Consider the following 22,632-nt stretch of genomic DNA (forward strand, 5'->3'; position numbering starts at 1 on the left):
TTTTACTCATCCTGAAAATGTGATAACTTCCTTAAAAAAAATCAATATGTGATATGAATCATATTGTAAATTTTGGAAACTTAAAAAGCCCAAGTACGTTAGAGAAGGCCCATATATAACATATAAATGGTTAAAAGGCCCATCGTTTCGCAAAATCGATCCCTTAATTACCTACCACTGAGAGTGTTAGTCCTCTCTCTCTCTCTCCACCAATTTCCCGGCCTCCGCGATTTTGATTAGTAGCGCCGGACCGGAGAAGATAAAACCCTATCTCCGCCGCTCAACGGGACTTCCACTTCATCCTAACTTCTCGCGCGTCGTCGTATTCTCATCCCTTTCTCCCTACGATGAACTGTGCAAGTAAACTTTTTCGTTTTATTCGCCTTCTCAATTTGCCGATTTAGGGTTTCTCTTTTGGTTGATTTGGTGTTGTTATTTTATCCCGCACAGTTTCTGGAGAAGTTCCGGAGGTGCCTGTGGTGTCGACCAAGTCAGGTTTGCTCTTCGAGAGGCGATTAATCGAGACCCATATATCGGTAAAGCTTCGAGCTATTGCTTCATGAATCGGATCTACTAGTAAGAGGCATTACCATAATTTTGAATTAGTCGAGGGCACTTTAATATGATTTAAGGTGTATTATTTAAATTAATAGTTTTGTGGATAAGATCTTGGTTGTTGTTAACATTGTATCTCACAGTTGTAGTCCTTTTAGATTATCACCTGTACTGATTTATTTATATATATTTGTTTTTCCATCTGTAGGATTATGGGAAGTGCCCAGTTACTGGGGAGCCTCTTACCATTGATGACATTGTTCCCATCAAGACTGGGAAGGTAGTAATGCTTTTTTTCTTTGAGTATTTGATGTGGAGAACTTTTTAAGATATTCAGTTAAGCCGTTTTTGTTTCTTTTGACTATTCTGCAGGTCTTAAAACCGAAACTATTGCATACAGCTAGTATCCCTGGATTGCTTGGAACGTTCCAGAATGTATGTTTTCCAACTTTTTACATTATCTTTTCTTTCTTCTTGTTTTTCTTTACATTGTCTCTCACTATAAAATTCCCCTGTTCCTGTTATTGTTCATGTAGAGTTTGGTTGATGACTCGGAGTAGTTTTTTCAGGGTTAGTTTTTAGATTTATATAAGATTAAATTAACTGAACTGTTATCACACTGGCCATCTACTCGTTTTTTGACTGCTAATTAAGAGAAATTGTTCATTAGTTAGGTTTTGAATTAGACAAGGTAGTTGCTTGAGAGAAGTTTATCTGTTTTGCTTAGGAATGGGACGGTTTGATGCTATCAAATTTTGCATTGGAGCAACAACTCCATACTGCAAGGCAAGAGCTAAGTCATGCTTTGTATCAGGTAATTTCGGTTTGTGTTTGTATGATTAATGATTTTATTATGTATCCTTGTTTTATTTTCCTTGATTTCATCGTTTGTTTGATCACATTATGGAAAATAAAATTGCCTTCTGTTTGCAGCATGATTCTGCTTGTCGCGTGATTGCTAGACTTAAAAAAGAAAGAGATGAAGCACGCCAATTACTTGCAGAGGTTGAACGACATATACCTGCTGCCCCAGAAGCTGTGACAGCTAATGCTCCTCTGAGTAATGGTAAACGAGGTATGATTCTACACCTTTTTAACCAAAGCATGCTCTCTAATTAGTTTTCTATCTTTGTAACATGTTACTGTACTCTTTTGCTGTAAAATAGCTGCCGGTGATGAAGAAACGGGTCCTGATGCGAAGAAGTTGTGTCCTGGCATTTCTGCTGACATCATCACGGAATTGACAGATTGCAATGCTGCTCTCTCCCAGAAGCGCAAAAAGCGACAGGTACTGCATATTAATTACCATCTATCTTTCGTCAATACATTTGAAAGTTAGTTGGCGAAACCTGAGACTTGCAATTTTTAAGTATCGTTTTCATGTTGTCAAAATGTAGAAGTGGAAGCTTATGATTCATGTTACTCAATAATCTATTTAGGTTCTAGTATGCTTTAGAAACGTAACGAGAAGATTTTGCTACTACCTACCTTGGTTTAAAATAGCGCTCGCTTTGGTCGCCATGGCGCAAAGCGAGGTCTTGCGATGTCCTCATCGACTTGACACCTCAAGGCAAGGCAACATACACAAAGCGCTCGCTTTGAGCGCTTTCTTATTAACCTCTATGGCGACCAAAGCGCTGCCTTATCGAATTTAAGCTAAACCAAATTGATTTGTGCACAATTAGGTAATGAAACCGATCTAGGTTTGTGATTGAAGCCTTTGCATCATATATAATTTATCTCCAAAGCCTAATCTGACCTTCCAAATAAGAGCTTTACAAGTTTTTCATAACCGGTTTTGATACTTGAACATTACGTGTAGTAAAATGATGGTAGTTACTGTTATTGGCTTCGTACACAAAGCGATCGCTTTGTGTCGCCATGGCGCAAGGCGAGAGGCGAGACCCTCATTGCCTTACCTCGCCATGCGCCATTTAAAACCAATCTACCTACCTTTTTTCCATGTTTTTCGCCTGTTCAAGCCGATTCGCAATTGAACTTTAGAGTTTCTGGCATTGTGTTTTTTTCTTGCATTGGTTCCTGCTGTCTTGATAAGTTTTATCATTTTTTCCACAGATTCCTGAAACATTGGCTTCAATAGATGCTTTGGGGAGGTTCACTCAGCTATCAAGCCACCCACTTCACAAGACCAACAAACCTGGCATTTGTTCAATGGACATCTTATATTCTAAGGTTTCTAATCACTTTATTCTTATTTTTCTTTACGAAAGTCACTGCATAGCATGTGAAAAAGGACAAGCAGACTTGTATTCATAAATATTGGAGTACATTACAGCCTTGAATCCTAGGTTCGGCAATGCTTTTTAGTGTTCCATCTTTTTTAGCATGATAGTTTATGTCATCATATTATGTATACCAATAGCCCGTGTCTGATAGTTTGTTTATTATGTTTTGCGGTCCGTATTTTTGTTGACATCCACTATACTAATTTTGATGTGCAAAAGCTTACCTCTTAGAATTACTCATTTTCTTAATCGGTAATCAGGATGTCATTGCTACTGGAGGAGTTGATGCAACTGCTGTTATATTTGATCGCCCTTCAGGGCAAATCTTGTCGACACTGACTGGTCACTCGAAAAAGGTCTTTAATTTTGCCAATTTCTTTTTTGCTTTTCTAGTTAGCTCTGTGCTTGATATGTTTTGACTCTTTTGTAGGTTACAAGTGTAAAATTTGTAGGTGACAGTGATCTTGTTTTGACTGCTTCGGCTGACAAGGTAACTCAAGATACATTTACAATTTGAAATCCATAGTTTCAAATATTTACGAGTAGTTTTAGTCATTATTTCTGTAGGTTGTAATCCAGCGTTGTTTTTGCATCTGTTCTGAAAAGTAGTGGATGGCAGATGCATTTGTAGCCATGAAATCTGAATCTGTAGATGCAATCTTTGAAATTTTTTGGTTTGCTGCGTAAAAATATTTCGCTCACTCACACCATAAATCTTTGCCATTTTGTTTAATAGTTATCGTTATATTACTAAATAGTTACTTACCTGCAGACAGTCCGTGTGTGGCGGGACTCTGGGGATGGGCAGTATGCTTGTGGGCATACGCTGAATGATCATTCTGAAGAGGTAAGCATGGAGAACTTTTACTGTCTGCTTTATTATTTTATTCATACACTTTTTCATTGACTTACTAGCGATTATGCTTTATCCAGGTGCGTGCTGTAACTGTGCATGCCACAAATAAATACTTTGTGTCGGCGTCTCTTGACAGTACATGGTGCTTCTACGATCTTTCTTCTGGCTTATGCCTTGCAAAGGTACCTAATCTCTTTCATCAAATAACCAACTAAACGTATCTTCCTTTACACCTTTGAGTATATGATGTATTACATAAGGTATATGTATGGTGAGTGTACCACTGATATGAGAAGTTTTCATATTTCTTGTGTTTATTCAGGTAGCAGATGATTCTGAGAAAGTGGATTACACGGCTGCTGCTTTTCATCCCGATGGTCTCATTCTCGGAACCGGTACTTCTCAATCTGTTGTCAAGATTTGGGATGTCAAAAGTCAGGTAAAAAATAAACTCTAGCCTTCCGGATTGTATTGCTTCTTAAAAGAATCATTATGTCCAAGACTTCGTTTGGTTTTAAATTTCTGTGTTGGATAATAGGCAAATGTTGCGAGGTTTGATGGACACACGGGTGAAGTTACCTCTATATCTTTCTCCGAGAATGGTTACTTCCTCGCGGTGAGTGCTTTGAACAAACTCCGAGAAGTGTAAGTACAACTATATGTGTACATGAATGCTTCTTTTTTTTTCGATTCTGGAAATGTACAGACTGCTGCCGAGGATGGTGTTAAATTGTGGGACCTGCGCAAGTTAAGGAACTTCAGGTCATTCTCATCTGCAGATGCAAACTCTGGTACTGTATCCCGTTCCTGGCCCTAGTCGTTTTGTTGATAGAGAAAACTCCATGTATAAGATAACTGAATGAAAATACTTTTTTTTTTGTGCAGTGGAATTTGATCCTAGCGGATCTTATCTTGGTATTGCTGCATCAGATATCAGGTGAATGCACATTTTAGAATTTAATTGGTCATAGAGGCCAAGCTCAGCTAAAGAAAAATTCAAAAGAGAATTGTGCAGTTCAATAACCAGCACTTGGGTTTATAAATTTTTAACAATATGTTTGTAACGGCTGCAGACTATACCAGACGGCGAGTGTGAAAGCTGAATGGAACCTTATCAAGACACTTCCAGACCTTTCTGGCACTGGTAAAGTCCTTTTCAGTAACTTTTTCAGTGGTCACGTGACAATTATGTTCCTAATTGCAACCAACCCTTAATACATGCAGGTAAAGCTACATGTGTGAAGTTTGGTCCAGATGCACAATACGTTGCAGTTGGCTCAATGGACCGTAACCTACGGATATTTGGTCTCCCTGGTGACGAAAAAGCCAACGCGGATGATGACTCTGCACAAGACTCGTGAAGAATCTGTTAGAAAACTCAGGCAGCAAATTGCAAATGTTCATCTCTGGTTTACTCCTTGGAACCTCAACTTCTGTTGTATCTTACAGTTTTGAAAGCTATGGGGAGTTGTCATGGTGGTTTCTTGGGTGCTTCGTGGAATCCAAACGATCACAGTTCGCACACACTTGAATTTTCTTACTCTGTTTCTCGATCTGATACTTTCTTAGATCTCTCTCCATGTACCTTCAAAATCTGTACCAAAAATTTTCTGTTTCTGTTGGCAACAATCGAATTCGAAGCTAACTTTTTTTAAAATGAAGAACATAAACCGTTTGGGCTAAACCGGAATTGGTATTAGGTAGTACTCTGTTCCATACCAATGTGAGTTGCTTATTTGGTGATAGTTGTCAATAGAAAGAACAAATGTAAAAGATACAGTTGACTGTACTGGGGTCAAAATCACAGTGTTTACATTTTCCAACGACTATCAGATTCCTTTTGCAATTCCAATACTGGTTAATCTCAATGAAAAAGATTGTTTAAAGTTTTGGTATTGAGACCTGCAAATCATGCCCTTTCTTTGTTATGACCAGGATTACAAATTCTTGTTAACAGATAGATAACCACGTGTTTCTTAAAAAAATCCTAAAGAATGTCTCTCGCCAGAATTAAAACATACAAAATGATCTATGTACATGTAGGACTTATCTACAATTTGAATAAACCATAATGTACATTGTACAACTACAAAATACAAAAACTTGCCTTCAAATGATATATAAATGATATAACTTAGAAACTTTTTTAATGGAGTAGGATTAGTAACAAGTACAAAATATAGACGTTAGAAACTTATTAGCTATTTGGTACCATATAAAGGTAGATTCGTGGATGCTTATTTCATAAAGTAAAGTGAGCTGAAAGATTAGTTACTTTAAATTACTAAGCATGAATCTCCTTTTTAATTAGGTTGGTAAAATTTGACCCAAAAAGAAAATAATTAGGTTGGAAAAAAGGGAATTATGGAATAAATCAACAGTGTATAAAATCAATAAATGATATTGGGAATTACTGAAAGCCTGCATTTCACCAAACACATTGTACTGTACTTAAGACTGGTGGCTGAAAGAGTGTTTGATTGATTGTTTTACTATACATAAATTAAAAAGAAAAAATAGAACTTTCTCTTTCTTTATCCTAATCTTGTCTTCCACATATGTAGAGAGAGAGATAAGAGTGGTCATCCAAAGCCTACAAAATCCTCTCTCTCTCTCTCTCTTTCACCATTGAAACCAGAAACCCAGAAGAAAAAAAGAAAAAAAAAAGAAATAGCTTTTACTGAGGAGCCACTGCCACTCACAGAATTTTACAAAATCCCAAAAAACCCCACAAAAAAAAGATTCAATCTTTCAAATCCATTTTTTTTTCAGAAAAACATAGAAACAACCTCAAAATCTCTTTACCACCACTACACTCTCTTACAAAGAAGAAAAACCAAACATGGGTTTATCACTCAAGCTCTCGTCTCTTTGCATCATCATCATACTCTCCATGGCCCTGTTCTCAGATCTCAAGCTAGCGGATTCTGCATCACCAGACTACACGAACTTAATCTACAAAGGATGCGCAAGACAGCAGTTCTCAGATCCGTCTGGTCTGTACTCGCAGGCCCTCTCTGCAATGTATGGCTCATTGGTCACTCAGTCAACTAAAACCAAGTTCTACAAAACCACTACTGGTACGACGAGCCAAACCACCATTACTGGTCTTTTTCAGTGTAGAGGAGACTTGAGCAACAACGACTGTTACAGCTGTGTTAGTCGTCTTCCTGTTCTCTCCGGGAAGCTCTGCGGCAAAACCATTGCAGCTAGAGTTCAGCTCTCCGGCTGTTATCTTCTTTATGAAATTGCTGGCTTTGCTCAAATTTCAGGTAAACCACCCATATCCGGTTTAATCTCAATGTTTGGTTACACTAAACCGGTTCAGGTTCAATGTTTGTATTTTGGTTATTCTGAACCGAATTTTGAAACCGGATTTCAAGAACCTGACTAAGCATCAGCTTTACTCCGGTTCAATAGTAAAGATTTGGGATTTAAGGTTGTTTCTTCGTTTTCAATTAAACCAAACCGGGTTTGGATTAGCTGGTTAAATTATTATGAGAAATGGGTGTTTCAATTTTAGGATCCATTTACGGTTTTAGTTCGGTTTAATATAAACCGAACCGAGAGTGAATAATTTAATTTTCATTCCGGTTTAATAATTTCTCAGGGATGGAGATGTTATTCAAGACATGTGGGAAGAACAACGTGGCCGGAACAGGGTTCGAAGAGAGGAGAGACACTGCCTTTGGTGTAATGCAAAACGGTGTCGTTTCAGGGCACGGCTTCTACGCGACTACTTACGAATCTGTTTACGTGTTAGGACAGTGCGAAGGCGATGTGGGAGATTCAGATTGTAGCGGCTGCATCAAGAACGCGTTAGAGAAGGCTCAAGTGGAATGTGGAAGCTCGAGCTCCGGTCAGATTTATCTTCACAAGTGTTTCATCGGTTATAAGTATTACCCTAATGGTGTTCCCAGAGGACCTTCTTCGCCTTCTTCAAGCTCTGGCTCTTCAGGTTCTTCTTCTTCCTCAGGTAAAAATTCTATTAATCTTGAAAAAGTGTTGATATTTTTTGTTTAAAGTAGAGTACGATTTTAATTTAATTATCTTTTTATTTGACTTAAAATAATATTTAATGTTCAACTTTAATTCAAAAGACTTCAGTGTGAGACTTGTTCTTTCATTTTCAGGCTCCAATCCCATTGATTTATTTTTTCAAATTTTACTTTTCCTTTTTCCTTTTTTTCAACATTCTAATTAGTTATCGTTTAAAATTGAGTATGAACTTCAGGGATTATTTTTTTTTTAAATAAAAAATCATTTGTATTTATAAATGTTTTAAGAAATAAAGAATAAAATAAAGAGAAATGAGACAGGAACAACAGGCAAAACGGTGGCAATAATAGTAGGAGGAACAGCTGGTCTTGGATTTCTTATCATTTGTTTGCTTTTCGTCAAAAACTTGATGAAGAAGAAATATGACGGTACGTTCTCTCTTCTTTAAATACACATTTATACATACATGTGTAAATTAACAGGCGTTCTACACCCATGCACGTATAAAACCACATGCAAACGTAACGTAACTCAGACGCATTCATAATGGATTGCCATTTTCTTTTTGATGTTATTCTTTTGCCAAAATAAAGATTTAGTTTTTTTTTAACTATATATATTCTCCTTCTAATTTGAGCAAAAGTGATTTCGAAGATTTGGTTGTAAGATTCTATCCGATATTCCAAATCTTCACACAAATATTTTTTTTTTAATATGGAATAAATTGATTTGAAAGTGAAAGCATTTGTATATAGGTATGCAAGTGGAGAAAGAAGGGCAAATATTTTATATGATTGTGTACCTATTTGTGTTATTTTGGCAGATTATTGAAAATAAGGAGGATGAAGCCAACAAAAAGAAACCAACCCCGGAATAGAGGTAAAAGCTAATGTGGATTCCGAGGTGCATCAGTGCATGCAATTAATTTCCGATTTTGGATTCCTTCAAATTGATATTCTCTTTGATTTTTTTTTTTTTTTTTTTTGCGGTGGATGGATGAAGAAATTTGACCATTACATTATGTTACTCGTAGACGGGACTCGAGTACTTCAAATATGTTTTCAAATTCGGTAAAAAAAAGAAAACTGTAAATGAATTTGATCATCCGTAGTTGCTAAAGACTTTTGTCTGAATTTCCTATATTTTAAGCTCGGTAAGGTCTATTAGAAACCATTAAACCAGACACATTTCGAATTTGAAATGGTTGAATATTTAACAAATATGTTTATATTCCCTTTATTTCATTTTACTTATTGAACTACAGTAGTTTTTTTTGTTAAGAAAACTATTTTATAAATTTAAATATTTAAACTAATTTTTACATTTAGTTAAGTTTTTTACTAGATTTTAATAAATGTTATAAAACTTTAATAATCATCCTTGAAACGATATAAGAAATATTTATGTTAGGTTTTGTTCGCTTAATTATGTTATTAACTCATCGTTTAATTTAATGTATCCACTCTGCTTCTAATTTTAAATAAGTGATTTTGACTATCAATTGTTTTTGATAGATTGTTAGGTGATGTTTTGAATTTGAAATGCAAAAAGTATCTGTTTTTATTCAACTGTCGTTATCAATAATAATAGGATAGTGTTTAGACTATAAGATAAGGGTTACGACTACACCCTTTAAGAAAATTGACCAGATATTATACCGTAATGTTTTTTTGCCAATAGCAATTAGGCAACTTCTACAATATAACTTTCACTTAAAAAAAAACACTAATTGTCATTAAATTATGAAGAGTTAGATGATAGTCACAAAGGTTTCCTCAACAACTAAAAACATGCTTAGCTAAAGTACCAGCAGCACTATTTCTCTCACGCCAGATCCAGTTTACATCAAAACCGGAAGCTAAAGCAAGAATATCAACAATCATGCCATATAATATAATTCTGAGAAAGAGCATTCAGAATTAATGGCTTTGACAAGCTGACTTGAATCCTATTCACAGCAAACTGAAGAGTAGCCCCGTTCTCTGCACTTCGTAAGGGCTTCCCGGAGAATAGTCCTTCTGCAGAAAGGAGAGATCGAACAACTCTCGCAGGGGCCGCATACGAGAACGACACGGTTCTATCATCCTCCTCGATTGTCCATCCAAACCCTATAAGGTGAGACAATTCTTACACTATAACCCAAGACTATAACTATCACTTAAAAATGATAAGTGGTGAATATTATTGTTTTCTTCTTGGAATCAGTAGTGTTACATTGTATAGATGCAAATTTATACATCTTTGTGTATAAATTACACTAGATATCTTCTTTTTTGTATGTTTTAATGATATTTTGTTTTTAGGGCGTTACGTTGCTTTTAGGTTCCTGTCATCTTGTTTTTTCTGCCAACTTGTTTTTTGTACTTTTATCAAAATCTCGCTCGATAAGAAACTTTAATAATTTTACGAGGGGAGTTTTATTTTATTTTATTTGTTTCGTGTAAATGAGTTGGACTCCACCGCGTTCTTCAAAGTTCAAACCTTGTTTGCTTAAATTTAAGTCTGAAAATGCGAACGTTGACTTCACGGATTATGTAGTATTTCTGAACGTGCGTTTGTTTATAGTTCTAAATATCATGTGGTCTCGAGACTCGTTGTAATTTTTTATACTGCTACGGTGTTCATGAAATTTCATGGAGACGTGTGAGTTGTGACTGTATGAGGCCTATGATATTTAAATATCTTTTTGGGAATAGCGAAAATTTGATACTCAATTTTCCTTTTGGGATCAAACATCCACACTCTCCGCACAAATTTTAATGACTTGCTGACTTGTAAGCAAATGTTTTGGCATTTAATTGCATATTATGAGATTGGGATATGGTAGGTGGTCCAATTGCTACTTTCATAAGAGAATTAATGTTACCGAATTTAAGATGCAGTTCATAAACGCTGCAAAAGAAGAAGAAGAAAAAGAACAAAGCTTCACGCCACGATCACGAGTAAAGATAGAGAGTGACACTAAAACTCGCGACTTTAACCAGACCTACAAGGTAGTTGGATTTCGTCCATGACTGTTTTTATTTGGGCTACAAATCCGAAAAGCCTATTAGTAGCACAGGCCGAAGACTCGCTGTAAATACACATAAGTACAGCTCCTAAAGCTTGATAGAAGCAACAACAATCAGTCAATGACAATGATGAACCTGTGTATGAAAAACAGGTTTTCCCTCGGATTTGAAGGTCATACGCATTTCAATGTAAATTTACAGAAATAATATTTTACTATGAGAGGATTATAAAATATATATATATATATATATATATATTAGTTCTTTTAAATTTTGGAACCAAGGCGGATAATATCTATTATCTATTTTGCTATTTAATCTAATTGCAACAAGACATATTAGCCTCTGTTGTCTATGTATAAAGAGTTCTAATAGTTGCACAAAAAAAACAAGAGTTCTAATAATATCTCCAAGAATTGACAACTCGATCACAATCAAACTTGTACAAATCACTACTAAATAATATAACGTACGATCCCTTGTCTTCCTCTCTCACAATTTCTATACAGCAAAACCAAAAGTGGATTCTAGGAGTGACTCTTCTCCTCTCTCTGCTTCAAAGGTTAATAAAAGGATTGAGCAAAAAAGAAAGAAAGATAAGAAGCAATGGCTAATACTTTATCCATACCATTCGGAGATTAGCCACCAGACGATAACAATCTAATGATCTATTCAATGGAGAACCCTTCACACCTTAGGGGTCTAATCAAGAATTCAAGATTCCAATTCCATATCCCTTTCAATTCTCCAAATCTCCGACCAAGATTCCATCTAATGACTTAGACAACACACATTGATCGTTGTACACATACAATGTCGATGTTTCCCTCGTTCCAATTACTAGAACTCAACATAATCTCCGCACAGGAACTAGCTCCCGTCTCCCGTAAAATGAAGACTTACGCCGTGGCTTGGGTTCACTCCCAGCGTAAACTCACAACCCGCGTCGACTACACCGGCGCCGCGAACCCAACTTGGAACGACAAGTTCGTTTTCCGGGTCAGCGAGGATTTCCTCTACGCAGATACTTCAGCCGTGGTAGTCGAAATCTACACATTGCATTGGTTCCGCGACGTTCACGTCGGCACAATCCGTGTCCTCATCAGCAACCTAATCCCGCCAAATCGTCGACCTGGATACCGAAGCAACGAAGAGTATCGCCATACTCCACCTCTCGGGATGAGATTCGTGGCGCTTCAAGTTCGCCGGCCATCTGGTCGACCTCAGGGGATATTGAACATCGGTGTGGGCATCCTTGACGGATCTATGCGAAGTTTGCCGCTTTACACGCACATGGACTCTTCTGCGGTTGGTCCCAAAGACTTGCTGGGCGAAGAGGAGCCGTATTTGCATCTTAACAGCTTCAAAGGGAGCTTCAAGAATCCGCAATCTCCGTCGTCGAAACAGTACCAATCCGTAGTCTCGAAACCACCGATGCTCCGCCGAACGAGGAGTGATACGAGCTCGATGGTTGTTTCCGATCTTTTAAGCAGAGCTGAGCGGCGCCGTGTGGCTAATACCAAACCTGTGAGCAGCAATTCGGAAACTACGCCTACTACGTCGGGACACCACACGACGACGACGGATTCCGATGATAACAACTCTCCTTATGAAACTCCTAACATTCCTAGGGAGAGATACGATTCGTTCGAGCTAGATTTCGTGGATCAATTAAGCGAGAACAACGATGTGATGCCGCCTAGAAGCGAGAGATACGACGATGAGTCGCCTTATCGATCGTATGATCATTCACGCAAAACTCCGAGAAGAACGCCAAAGCCGCCGCCGAGGGACTATGATCGTGGCAGCAATCGCGATTCCCCGTACTTGTCGAAGCACGGAACGCCGTTGAGATCGAACATCGTCGCGTCTACTCCGATCAGATCTAACATGGTTTCATCTAGTCCCATGCGATCCACAGGCGTTCGATCGACGCCGTTACGATCTAACATCGTCGGATCTACTCCGATCAGATCTAACATGGTTGCATCTAGTCCTATGCGATCTAATATCGTCGGATCTACTCCGATAAGATCTAATATCGTCGGATCGACTCCGATTCGATCTAACTACAGATCAACACCGATGAGATCTAATTTAGCAGGGCGATTGATTTTAACCGAATCGGAGTTAGTTCCGTCATCTTCAGAAGTAGCGAATAAGAAGGCGAAAGAGAGATCGCAAGCCAACGACACTGAGAGTTCGATCCTCAGCGAGTGGAGCCTCGACGACGATAGCAACATTGAAGGTCTCCGCTCGAAACTCGAGCGATGGCGGATGGAGCTTCCTCCGCTTTACGATCTTGGATCAAGTCATCAAAGCAGCGATGTAGGGAGGGAGATTGTTCCTGTATCGGCAAATGGAGGCGGAGGGAAAAGCTCGAGGCGGAAAACTCCGACGGTGAGGAAGAAGGAGAAGCATAACCGCCGGCACACCGAGGGAGGAAACGGTCTTTTCTCGTGTTTTAGTAATCTCTGCGGTGTTGAATGCACTTTTGTTTGTGGAGGCGGGTCGGATCATGACGGGTCGAAAAGGAAAGGTGGGTCCAAGGGTCTGCCTCGTTTAGCCTCATCCGCTGATGATTTGAGTTATTTGTAATTTTTTCTTACATTTTTAGATTTAGATCAATTATAATATGTCAAAACAAAATAGACTGACCAATATCCTCTTTTTTTTGGAGAGTACAGTATGTGAATGAAAAAAATTGTGAATAATTTATTCAATCCTATTTTAAATGTCACAGAAAAAAATATTTTATGGTCATTTTTAAAATTCGTTCAAAAAATAATCAAAAAGCATATACAAATACCAAATATTAAAATAAATAATAGGAAGTGAGAATGTTCTTAGAATAATTTCAGTATTTTAACTTACCATCTAGACTTGATTTTGATAATATTTTAACAAACTTTAGTTAGTTAATTAAAATTCAATATCTTTTGAAAATGTGAACCATTAAGTATAAATACATGTTAAAGGAAATTTTCAAAGACATCTGGAGTTTTTATTTGGAGTACTATTTACTGTTTCTTATATATTTTAATATATTTTTTTAGTGATGAGTTTTATTAGATATCTTGCATCTTCTTTAAGACATAAATATTGATATATCTTCATGAATTACTTTCAGAGAAAATAAAAAGAGGAAGACAAAAAAAAAACCTATCCACCAAAACTATTTGTGACTTAAATAAAAGACTAAATGGCTATGGAAATGTTGGAATGAATTAATCTTCAATTCTAAAGTATGGTCTCCAGGTGTCCTTCACTCAAAGATAACTGATGATCTTGTAGAGTGGCATCGATTTAATCAGATTCCTACAACAACAACTAGATGTATCAGCATTAGTACTCCTGATGCGGTAATTAAGTTTTGGCAACCGTCGTCACCGGAAGATTAGGTTAAATGCAATTATGATGTTTCTCACCATTTAGGTCGTCAAGAATCAGGAACGGGTTGGATTATACAAAATAAATATGGTATAGTTCTTGACTGTGGAATGGGCATATTTGAAGGTCGAAGTACAATAGAAGAAGGTGAATGTACTGCCTTAATTTGGGCTATACAGGCAGCTTACTCATTGGGATACAAGAAAGTGATTTTTGAAGGTGATAATATACAAGTCACAAGATGCTTACAAGCTAAGTTACAAAAAAATAGATGCTTACAAGCTACAAATATTAACCTACGATTTGAGAATTATCTAATGACTATTCCGGTTTGGAAATCTCATTTTCATAACATCAAGTTTGTGTATCGCAGTAGGTCTGCAAATTCCTGTGCAGATTTGTTAGCAATAAAATCTTTAACATCTAATAATGCATGGAGTGTGTTCCATACGTGTCCCCACCCTCCTCCCCCCCCACCCTCCCTCCCCATTTTTGTATAACAATGTCATGACTGATTAATTAATATAAAGAAACTTAGTCGAAAAAAAAAAGACTAAATGGCGCCGTTAAAGTAAAAGGCGTGTGAAAAAAAAAAATATGTAAAAAGAGCGAGAAAGGGCATTTGTGTCTTGCACGCACTGAACGGGTTAAAACATCCGGCCGAAGACCATCGAACAACGTGTCGTTTTAATAATATAAGCTTTGGTTTCATCCACGCGCCTTTCTCGTTTTGCCTCCCTAAAACGACACTCTTTTTCGTCTTTCACGACAAATACTTCTATACTTACCGTTAATTCGTTACATAATGAGATCTCTAGCATAATTTCTCTATATGGATCTTGTAACTGGTAAAAATTCAATAACAGTGTTACAATGAAATGATTCTACAGTCTTTATGGATTGAAAGTTACCCTTTCCATTCAACTGTTTTATCATATTGTCATTCTACTGTTTTGCAGTTAAATATTTTTTTACGCTTCTCAAATATTACTACCCTATAATCATGTTCCTTTCCTAGTGATGCATTTTATTTTAAAATTAGGGAACGATGGAATGTAAAATAAAACAAAATGCATCAGTAGGAAAGGAACATGATTATAGGGAACTGAGTGTTTGGATCCATCTACCGTAGTTGAGTTTGTTCAATTTCCTCAGTTGCCGGTGAGAAAATGAAACATGAGTATGAATGCAGTTTCTCAGAGGGTAAAAAAGAGCTTATATTCTTTAAACTCTCTGAAGATCACTAGAAAGGGATAACATGACTGGCTCGAGAAAGGTTGATACAACTAGGACCGTGCCTGACTTTTTGTAGGTTAGAAGCATAATTTTTTTTGGCCCCTTAATTTGTTTTAATATAAAAATTTAACTTAAAATAACTGATAAAAACAAAGAAAATACAAAAAAAATGCTAAGCTAGCTCGAACTTATGACCTGGTCAATTAAAGCATCATACCAAACCACCACCAAAGACAGCTTTTCAAAAATTGGCCTCAAAATAATATTTACTACCGGCCCGAAGACAAGCACAATGCTTGACCTTGACCTGCTTCACGGTCCTGGATACAACTATAGGCCCTGGTCAATAAGAGATATATGAGGCCTAATTAGTAATTAAATAGACTATATGGTGAGTTCATGCCGACAAAAAAAATATGGTGAGTTCATAAATGGTGGGAAAAGATTTTTGCGTTGTGAGTAGAAATTATCCGGGAGATGCACTGATGCGATAGAGAGAACTATATTCTCATAATTTTAATATATACTATATTTGGTAAAGGATGAATGAAACAAAAGATGTGATCTCCGACAAAGAACCTAAGCATCTGATTTAGTGTGAAACATTAATAGAACACGTAATAAGAAGGTGTCGTCAATTTGTTCGAGGAAACTTTGTTTACGTGTTGTAGTCACATTGGCAGCTCGAAAAACACTTCCTATAATATCTTTAAGATAAGTTCAGCTTACATGTCTTCGAGTTATTTATTATTTCCGTCGTCATATATATATATATATATATATATATATTACACACATTTTCTTTTTACTACAGAGTGATTATCGACTATATATGCTTTAATCTTTGAATCGTGATTCGTGACTACGAAGTTTCTTCAAAATCATGATATTCGCTCGGATGATATATAGAAAAAGAACAACACTAAATTTTCTGCATATTTTATTCCATAAAATGGTTTCACATAAAATTATTAACAACCTATAACTTTCTAAACTGATGAGTACTAGTGCTTAATCTTACTTTACAGTATACATGTCCTTTTACAATCTCAATACGTTATCAGATAGTTTTTTCTTTGATAACTTACAGTTTTTCTTAGAATAATATATAGGTTACAAACTTACAATAGGAATGGATTGTTTGTACGATAAATTATATCAAAACACATATATACGTAGATGCATGAAAGCATGCATGAAGTCTGGAATATGGTACATTTCGAATGTTTATACTTTTATCACACACACACACACACACACACACACATATTGTTACAAGCGTGAAGTCTTCATCATTTATCCTGAACATTTGATTACAAATTCTATATCATGAATCTTCTTTTGTCTTTTCCTTATGATTCCAAATTATATTAACTTCAAGTTGCGCATGCATGTTCAAGGAGACAAACACAATTCACGGTACATTTGATCGATATAATTCGTCAGATATAGAAACTTGATTAGTTAAAAGATACACGAACGCTAGATAATGTTGATAAAGCTTTACATAATACTGTTTCAAAATAAAACGTTTTCTTGTAGTTACCTTTATCGATTGCTTCACTCTATTTTCTTTTCACCAGCACTCAGGGGCGGACCCAGGGCAGAGTATGGTGTGGCACGTGCCACATACTAAAAATTATATAACTCTTATATAGTTATACCACAGATTAATGTTAACAGCTCATTTGGCAATAATACTCACAACAGTGCCTCACGTTTCAAGAGTTCGAACCTTAGCTTATTTTTTTCAGTTTTTTTTTATAATTAGGCTAAACATAAATAATTGATAAATATGATAGTGTTTTAGGTTAACTCAAATCTTAAGGACGAAACCAGAGATAAAGCTGATGTTAACACAATAATTTTTTCTATACATTTTATTTTATTTTAATCACTTTTCATAAATATTTTTTTTGTTGTGTTGCTATTTTTTTTTATTGATTTTCTTTTCTTTAGTATATATTTGTTTTAAAAAAATAAAAATTTACACTTTATTTTGTTATTTATCTGTATTAATTTAGTATTTATTAATTATACTACTTAGATTAAAATAAAAACTATGTTAAATAAGTGTTTATAATGAAACTATATGTGTAATATATGTATTTTATCTTAATATTACTTAAAATAAATATTTAATATTATAAAATACTTATTTTTATTTAATTTAAATATTTCATTAAATAAGATGTAAAATTTAATGATTAAGGTCATTTACTTAAAAAATATTATATAATTTATTTTGTTAAATTATATTTAATATTTTGTAATGATTAATATATATATTTTACCCCATGTTAATTTATTTTCTGGGTCCGCCCCTGCCAGCACTTCGTAAAGGATCACAATACATTATATATACATGGTGAAACATAAATTTGCAATCCTTGAATAAAGATTCATCTGCGTTTCTAGTAAATTTATGCAATAAGGGGTAAATTCAGGGCCGGTATTGACTTAAAGCTGGTAAAACTAAAGTTTTAAGCGCTATATTACATAAACAATTTAAGGGAATTAATAACGTAAATATCGCTTATAGACTTATAGTCCAGTGGTAAAGTACCACTTTCTAGGTTGAAAGTCCTCACTTCAATTTCATAGGAGCGCGCCAATCTTTTATTTTTGCTTTAGGCAAAAAATTTACTCGACTGGACATGGGGTTAATACTTTGAAAATAATTAACGGACAAGTAAACAATATTTTGAAAGGTATATATCAGAGGACTCATTTAGACTTCAAAGTGAGAAGCTTCTAGTATTCCCACACCATTTTTTTCTCAAATTTCAACTCATTGAGATGATTGAGTCTTTGTTTCTTGTTTCGTACGTATCTGCATATGGTTTGCTTTTACCTATGCATGTGGTCTTAGACCATCTCCAATGGCACATTAAAATTTACTTTATATTTCACTCTAAAATAGAGTAACTTTATTATAGAGTTGAATTTGCTCATATGGTTCACTCTATAATAGAGTTACTCTATAATAGAGTGAAATATAGAGTAATCTTATTTTTTTACTCCAGAGTGAAAAAATAAGATTACTCTATATTTCACTCTATTGTAGAGTAATTCTATTATAGAGTAAATCATTGGAGCAAAACTAACTCTATAATAAAGTTACTCTATTTTAGTAAATTTTAATGTTCCATTGGAGATGCCCTTAGCTTAATACGCTTCTCCCATTTTCTAGTATCATGCATCGTCCTATACTTTGTGGACTCAACCAATAAATGATACATCGATTCTTTTTTTTTCAGGTTTCATATGATACATCGATATTACTATGCACTAATGGTAGTTTTTAGAATTTTATAACCCGATACATTCACTTTCTCTCTAATTTTTCACATATATAAAATGCTAATGCGGAATCGCGGATTATGAATAAAGAAATGTTTCTTTCAATCTATTTTCTTAATTACTACTCCCTCCGTTTTTTAATATAAGTCGTTTTACAACTATGCACGTAAATTAAGAAAACCATTAATTTCTTATATTTTCTAAACAAAAACATCATTAGTTATTTACCTAACCACAAATAGAAAAATAGAAGATATATTATCATTGGTCATGCAACATTAATTATTAATAAATTTTACATAGAAAACCGAAAACGACATATAATTTGGAACAAAAAAATTTCTCTAAAACGACTTATATTAAAAAACGGAGGGAGTATCTAGCAAACCCCACAGCCCACTTGGGTTTCGACTTTATAGCTAAAGCAATGTTCGTGCCTTTTGTCCTATAAAGAAACGACACAGATAGCCAAAGAAGAAGCGAGGAAAATTGCAAAAGGAGGAAGATGAATAAATCGCAAATTTTAAAACTACACGGAATTCTAGAACAAACGTATAATGTGATATATCTTGAAAAATATAGAATCAAATATCTGATATTGACTAACTGATGGTTCTTGGAACTGGGAGAATACGTTCGCTTTGAAGATATATGCAGGTATCCTATTCCTAAGAAAAAGACCACATGTGTAACTTTTTTTTGTTAAAATACAATTGCAAATATGATATCGACATTTTGAAATTTTAACATTATGATTAGTAATTTCACATTTACAACAAACGCATGTTATAGTTAGCTTCCAATTTTGATTAAAATGTTACTAGAATGATGATCAAATTTGTTAAAAATGTGAGAGGAGAGTAATTATGATTTAGTAAAAAAAAAAGGAACTAAATAATAAATATGCAACATCTATGTAGTTATTTTCGTAAGGTTCGATTCTCGTTTAAGTGGATTTACGCTAGTTTCAGTATTACCAACTGATGCGCCGGCTTGGGGAAATTTGTCTAGATTAATGTTCGGATCACCTACGATTATTAAAAAAAACTATATATATATATATTTAAATATACAATCTTACTAAAATTAAAAAATATATAATATAAAAATAAGAAATATAATAAAGCTATACTCATTTAGGAGAAAAAGGCTTATGTCAAGATAAGAGTAATTTGCTACTAGATTTATATTTATGGAATTTGGTATTGTTGTTAAATTGTTGAAGACCAAAAAAGTCTATCTTTTATATTGTCCTTTTTTCTTTCTTCAGAATAGTTGTTTAGTTGTTCATATTGCGACGGTCATGTTTTAGACCATCGAAATTATTAATTCTATTTCAAAATGTTCAAATTATTAAAGAAAACTAAGTTCCTTTTTTTCTAACAAATCCATCAATAGAGTATGAAATATATGTGCTCATAATGTCACTTAGTCATGATTTTGATCAAAAGAGGAATTTCCACACATCAATTGCGATTGAAAAAGTTTTCAAAGGATCATCATAGCATATCAAGAAACATGATGATGCCTAATCTCATCACTACTATTTATTTAATAATTCCTATTAGCAACCAATTTTTTTTATTTTCTCACTTTATTTGACATCAATCATAGTCTCCAACAAAATAAAAAAAAATAAGCAAGGGGAATATACATATGATATAATGACAACTTTTTTTATTTTGTTAAAAACAAATACATGGGTATTAAAACGAAACTCATTTGATTAGTGAAGAAAACATATCATATCATTATCACTGATACAAAAATATATAGATATGCATAAGAATATCAATCTTTAAGTTCAAAGATAATAGCATGACTAAAGACTAAAATGATTAGTCATTCCAATTAGATTTAAACAGATGTATCTCCACTATCTGTATATAGATTGCATTATTGATCATAATTAAACTTTTCAAAACTGGTTAGCTATAGATGTTCATATATCTAGCCAGTTTTGCGTTTAATGAATATGATAAAGCATAACTACCAAATAAGATTTGTATGAATACAAATAAACGATCCATATATGGTGGTGATCATCAAAACGAATACAAATTCTTGCAAAAATAGAAAAAGAAAGAGTGATGTTTAAACAAAGCTTTCCACAAATTATACAAGAAACAAACAACTGTTTTTCATACTATATAGTTTTTTAAAGTTTTTATTTCATTTATAAACAAAACAATTAACGCAACGGGAGCACGACAAGTATGATAATGTCGGGAAGAAAAGTTAAAATCTTTACTAATAAAATAGAAATAAAAAAGTAGAAAAGGACTTTAAAGAAGAAAGAATGGCATTGTTGTTGGTATGGCCTATGGCCACTACCAGACATATGGGTCCCGTTTCTCATCACTCTCTCCACCACCTAATCCTCTCTCTTTCTTCTCCTTGAACACTCTCTCCAGATTTCAAGAAACCCTTAAAATCCTCTCTCTGTCTCTTTCTGTGTTGTTTGTTTTCTTGTTTCCTTCTCTCCTCTTTCTTTGTCTCCTTTGCACTCTCAGGTTGTTTTCTTTTCTTAAGTTCTTGACTTGTAAAGTCTCTTTTGGGTTTTGTTGTTGTTGTTGTCTAAATGATTTCTGAGCTTGAGATGGAGAAAGCTGAAAGTGAGCTAGAGCTTGGTCTAGGGCTCAGTCTTGGCGGTGGAACGGCGGCCAAGATTGGTAAACAAGGTGGTGGCGGCGCGTGGGGAGAGCGTGGGAGGCTCTTGACTGCAAAAGATTTTCCTTCTGTTGGCTCTAAACGAGCTGCTGACTCTGCTTCTCACGCTGGTGCTTCTCCTCCTCGTTCAAGGTTCGTCTTTTGTCATAAAAGTTCAATCCTTTCCTAGCTAAAGATTCTTAGTGTTTGGCTATTGCTCAGTTAACTTATGTAGGAAGAAAGGCTCTGTTTTTCAAATTAGGAGTCTTGTTATTGTTGAGGAAATAGCTTTTGATTCGTTTTGGTATCCACAAGTCCTGAGTAGTGATGGTTTGCTTTGTGTGTTAGCAGTCAAGTTGTGGGATGGCCACCTATTGGATCTCACAGGATGAACAGTTTAGCTGCAAAGTCAGCAAGGGAAGAAGAAGGGGAAGCTGGTAAGAAGAAGGTGAAAGATGATGAGACTAAAGATGTGAACAAGAAAGTGCAAGTTGGGTTTATTAAGGTGAACATGGATGGAGTTGCTATAGGAAGGAAAGTTGATTTGAATGCTCATTCTTCTTACGAGAATTTGGCGCAGACACTGGAAGATATGTTCTTTCGCGGTAACCCGGGTACTATCGGGTTAACGGGTCAGTTCACCAAGCCGCTGAGGCTTTTAGATGGATCTTCTGAGTTTGTACTTACTTATGAAGACAAGGAAGGAGATTGGATGCTTGTTGGTGATGTCCCATGGAGGTGAAGCATCTAAAAACTTTGAGTCTGATGAATGTTTTATAATGTTCTAATTTGTTTTTTTTTTTTTTTAGAATGTTCATCACCTCGGTGAAAAGGCTTAGGGTGATGAAAACCTCTGAAGCTAATGGACTCGGTATGTAGACTATCTTGTCTTGGTGTCTCTTATTGTTTTGTTGAAACATGTAATAAAAATCATGGACTAAAACATCTTTGTTATATGCAGCTGCAAGACATCAAGAATCGAACGAGAGACAAAGAAAGTGACAGGTTTAGCTCTCTTTTCCACATTACGTTGTTACAGGTTTTTATTTTGTGGGGTTTTTGAAGCAAGCATAAGGAAGAAACAGAAGCTAGATTGATCATTATCAAAGGTTGTGTATGTTTCTTGGTTCTTCTAATGGTTTTTCCTAGTTTTTTCTTTAGGGTTTTTTTATCTTTTATTGCTGTCTTTTATTTTGCTGTTGAGATTTCATCATATACTATGGAAGAGAATGCTCTTTATTTCTTTTACCACACTGTAAATATTTGAAGCTTATCTAATATCGTTGTTATGGGTTTTGTAACAACTTTTGTTTTATGAGTTCGCTCTTATTGATCCAAGAAACGAGTCTATATCCACATGACATCAAATGGGTTAAAAATATGCAAA

The 22,632-nt window shown here is 35.1% G+C and overlaps 4 protein-coding genes across 8 annotated transcripts; all 4 read left to right on the top strand.

Annotated features, from left to right (window-relative positions):
- The first annotated feature begins 143 nt into the window (after window positions 1-143).
- On the top strand, window positions 144-5,341 carry LOC106367476 (pre-mRNA-processing factor 19 homolog 2). The gene is made up of 18 exons (XM_013807259.2): window positions 144-360; window positions 451-536; window positions 764-835; window positions 928-990; window positions 1,283-1,369; window positions 1,489-1,630; window positions 1,722-1,843; window positions 2,632-2,748; window positions 3,062-3,157; window positions 3,232-3,291; window positions 3,574-3,648; window positions 3,735-3,839; window positions 3,980-4,096; window positions 4,196-4,273; window positions 4,364-4,448; window positions 4,543-4,594; window positions 4,731-4,801; window positions 4,882-5,341. Exons 1-18 carry the CDS (start codon window positions 348-350, stop codon window positions 5,016-5,018), a joined length of 1,578 nt encoding a protein of 525 aa, XP_013662713.1. The 5' UTR covers window positions 144-347; the 3' UTR covers window positions 5,019-5,341.
- Window positions 5,342-6,154: 813 nt separating this feature from the next.
- Window positions 6,155-9,966, top strand: LOC106367475 (plasmodesmata-located protein 3). Of its 5 annotated transcripts, none has more exons than XM_048780740.1 (5): window positions 6,155-6,929; window positions 7,268-7,633; window positions 7,986-8,084; window positions 8,480-8,535; window positions 8,659-8,807. In XM_048780740.1, exons 1-4 carry the CDS (start codon window positions 6,500-6,502, stop codon window positions 8,485-8,487), a joined length of 903 nt encoding a protein of 300 aa, XP_048636697.1. In that variant the 5' UTR covers window positions 6,155-6,499; the 3' UTR covers window positions 8,488-8,535; window positions 8,659-8,807. The 5 variants fall into 5 exon arrangements, with proteins under 5 accessions (XP_048636697.1, XP_013662712.1, XP_048636696.1 ...); XM_048780739.1 differs by lacking the exon at window positions 8,659-8,807 and adding an exon at window positions 9,615-9,966 and having other exon boundaries at window positions 6,167-6,929; window positions 7,977-8,084; XM_013807257.3 differs by having other exon boundaries at window positions 6,168-6,929; window positions 7,977-8,084.
- Window positions 9,967-10,184: 218 nt separating this feature from the next.
- Window positions 10,185-13,749, top strand: LOC106364749. Its single transcript, XM_013804267.3, has one exon. The coding sequence runs from the start codon at window positions 11,481-11,483 to the stop codon at window positions 13,263-13,265; it is 1,785 nt and encodes a 594-aa protein (XP_013659721.2). The 5' UTR covers window positions 10,185-11,480; the 3' UTR covers window positions 13,266-13,749.
- A 7,159-nt stretch (window positions 13,750-20,908) lies between these two features.
- LOC106367474 (auxin-responsive protein IAA13-like) lies at window positions 20,909-22,549 on the top strand. Its single transcript, XM_013807256.3, has 4 exons — window positions 20,909-21,398; window positions 21,597-21,983; window positions 22,055-22,116; window positions 22,207-22,549. Exons 1-4 carry the CDS (start codon window positions 21,178-21,180, stop codon window positions 22,245-22,247), a joined length of 711 nt encoding a protein of 236 aa, XP_013662710.2. The 5' UTR covers window positions 20,909-21,177; the 3' UTR covers window positions 22,248-22,549.
- Window positions 22,550-22,632: the final 83 nt, after the last annotated feature.

The sequence above is a fragment of the Brassica napus genome, chromosome A5, assembly GCF_020379485.1.
Source record: "Brassica napus cultivar Da-Ae chromosome A5, Da-Ae, whole genome shotgun sequence".
Lineage (NCBI taxonomy): Eukaryota > Viridiplantae > Streptophyta > Magnoliopsida > Brassicales > Brassicaceae > Brassica > Brassica napus.

What these genes read in the sequence shown, in the direction of transcription:
- LOC106367476 (XM_013807259.2), top strand. An exon ending in TGAATGATCATTCTGAAGAG is followed by an intron (nt 3,649 to 3,734) that starts GTAAGCATGGAG and finishes TGCTTTATCCAG; the next exon opens with GTGCGTGCTGTAACTGTGCA. An exon ending in TCCAGACCTTTCTGGCACTG is followed by an intron (nt 4,802 to 4,881) that starts GTAAAGTCCTTT and finishes TAATACATGCAG; the next exon opens with GTAAAGCTACATGTGTGAAG.
- LOC106367475 (XM_048780739.1), top strand. Translation starts at nt 6,500, where the DNA reads ATGGGTTTATCACTCAAGCTCTCGTCTCTTTGCATCATCATCATACTC. An exon ending in TGGCTTTGCTCAAATTTCAG is followed by an intron (nt 6,930 to 7,267) that starts GTAAACCACCCA and finishes ATAATTTCTCAG; the next exon opens with GGATGGAGATGTTATTCAAG. An exon ending in AGGTTCTTCTTCTTCCTCAG is followed by an intron (nt 7,634 to 7,976) that starts GTAAAAATTCTA and finishes GAAATGAGACAG; the next exon opens with GAACAACAGGCAAAACGGTG.
- LOC106364749 (XM_013804267.3), top strand. Translation starts at nt 11,481, where the DNA reads ATGTCGATGTTTCCCTCGTTCCAATTACTAGAACTCAACATAATCTCC.
- LOC106367474 (XM_013807256.3), top strand. Translation starts at nt 21,178, where the DNA reads ATGATTTCTGAGCTTGAGATGGAGAAAGCTGAAAGTGAGCTAGAGCTT. An exon ending in GTTGGTGATGTCCCATGGAG is followed by an intron (nt 21,984 to 22,054) that starts GTGAAGCATCTA and finishes TTTTTTTTTTAG; the next exon opens with AATGTTCATCACCTCGGTGA. An exon ending in CTCTGAAGCTAATGGACTCG is followed by an intron (nt 22,117 to 22,206) that starts GTATGTAGACTA and finishes TGTTATATGCAG; the next exon opens with CTGCAAGACATCAAGAATCG.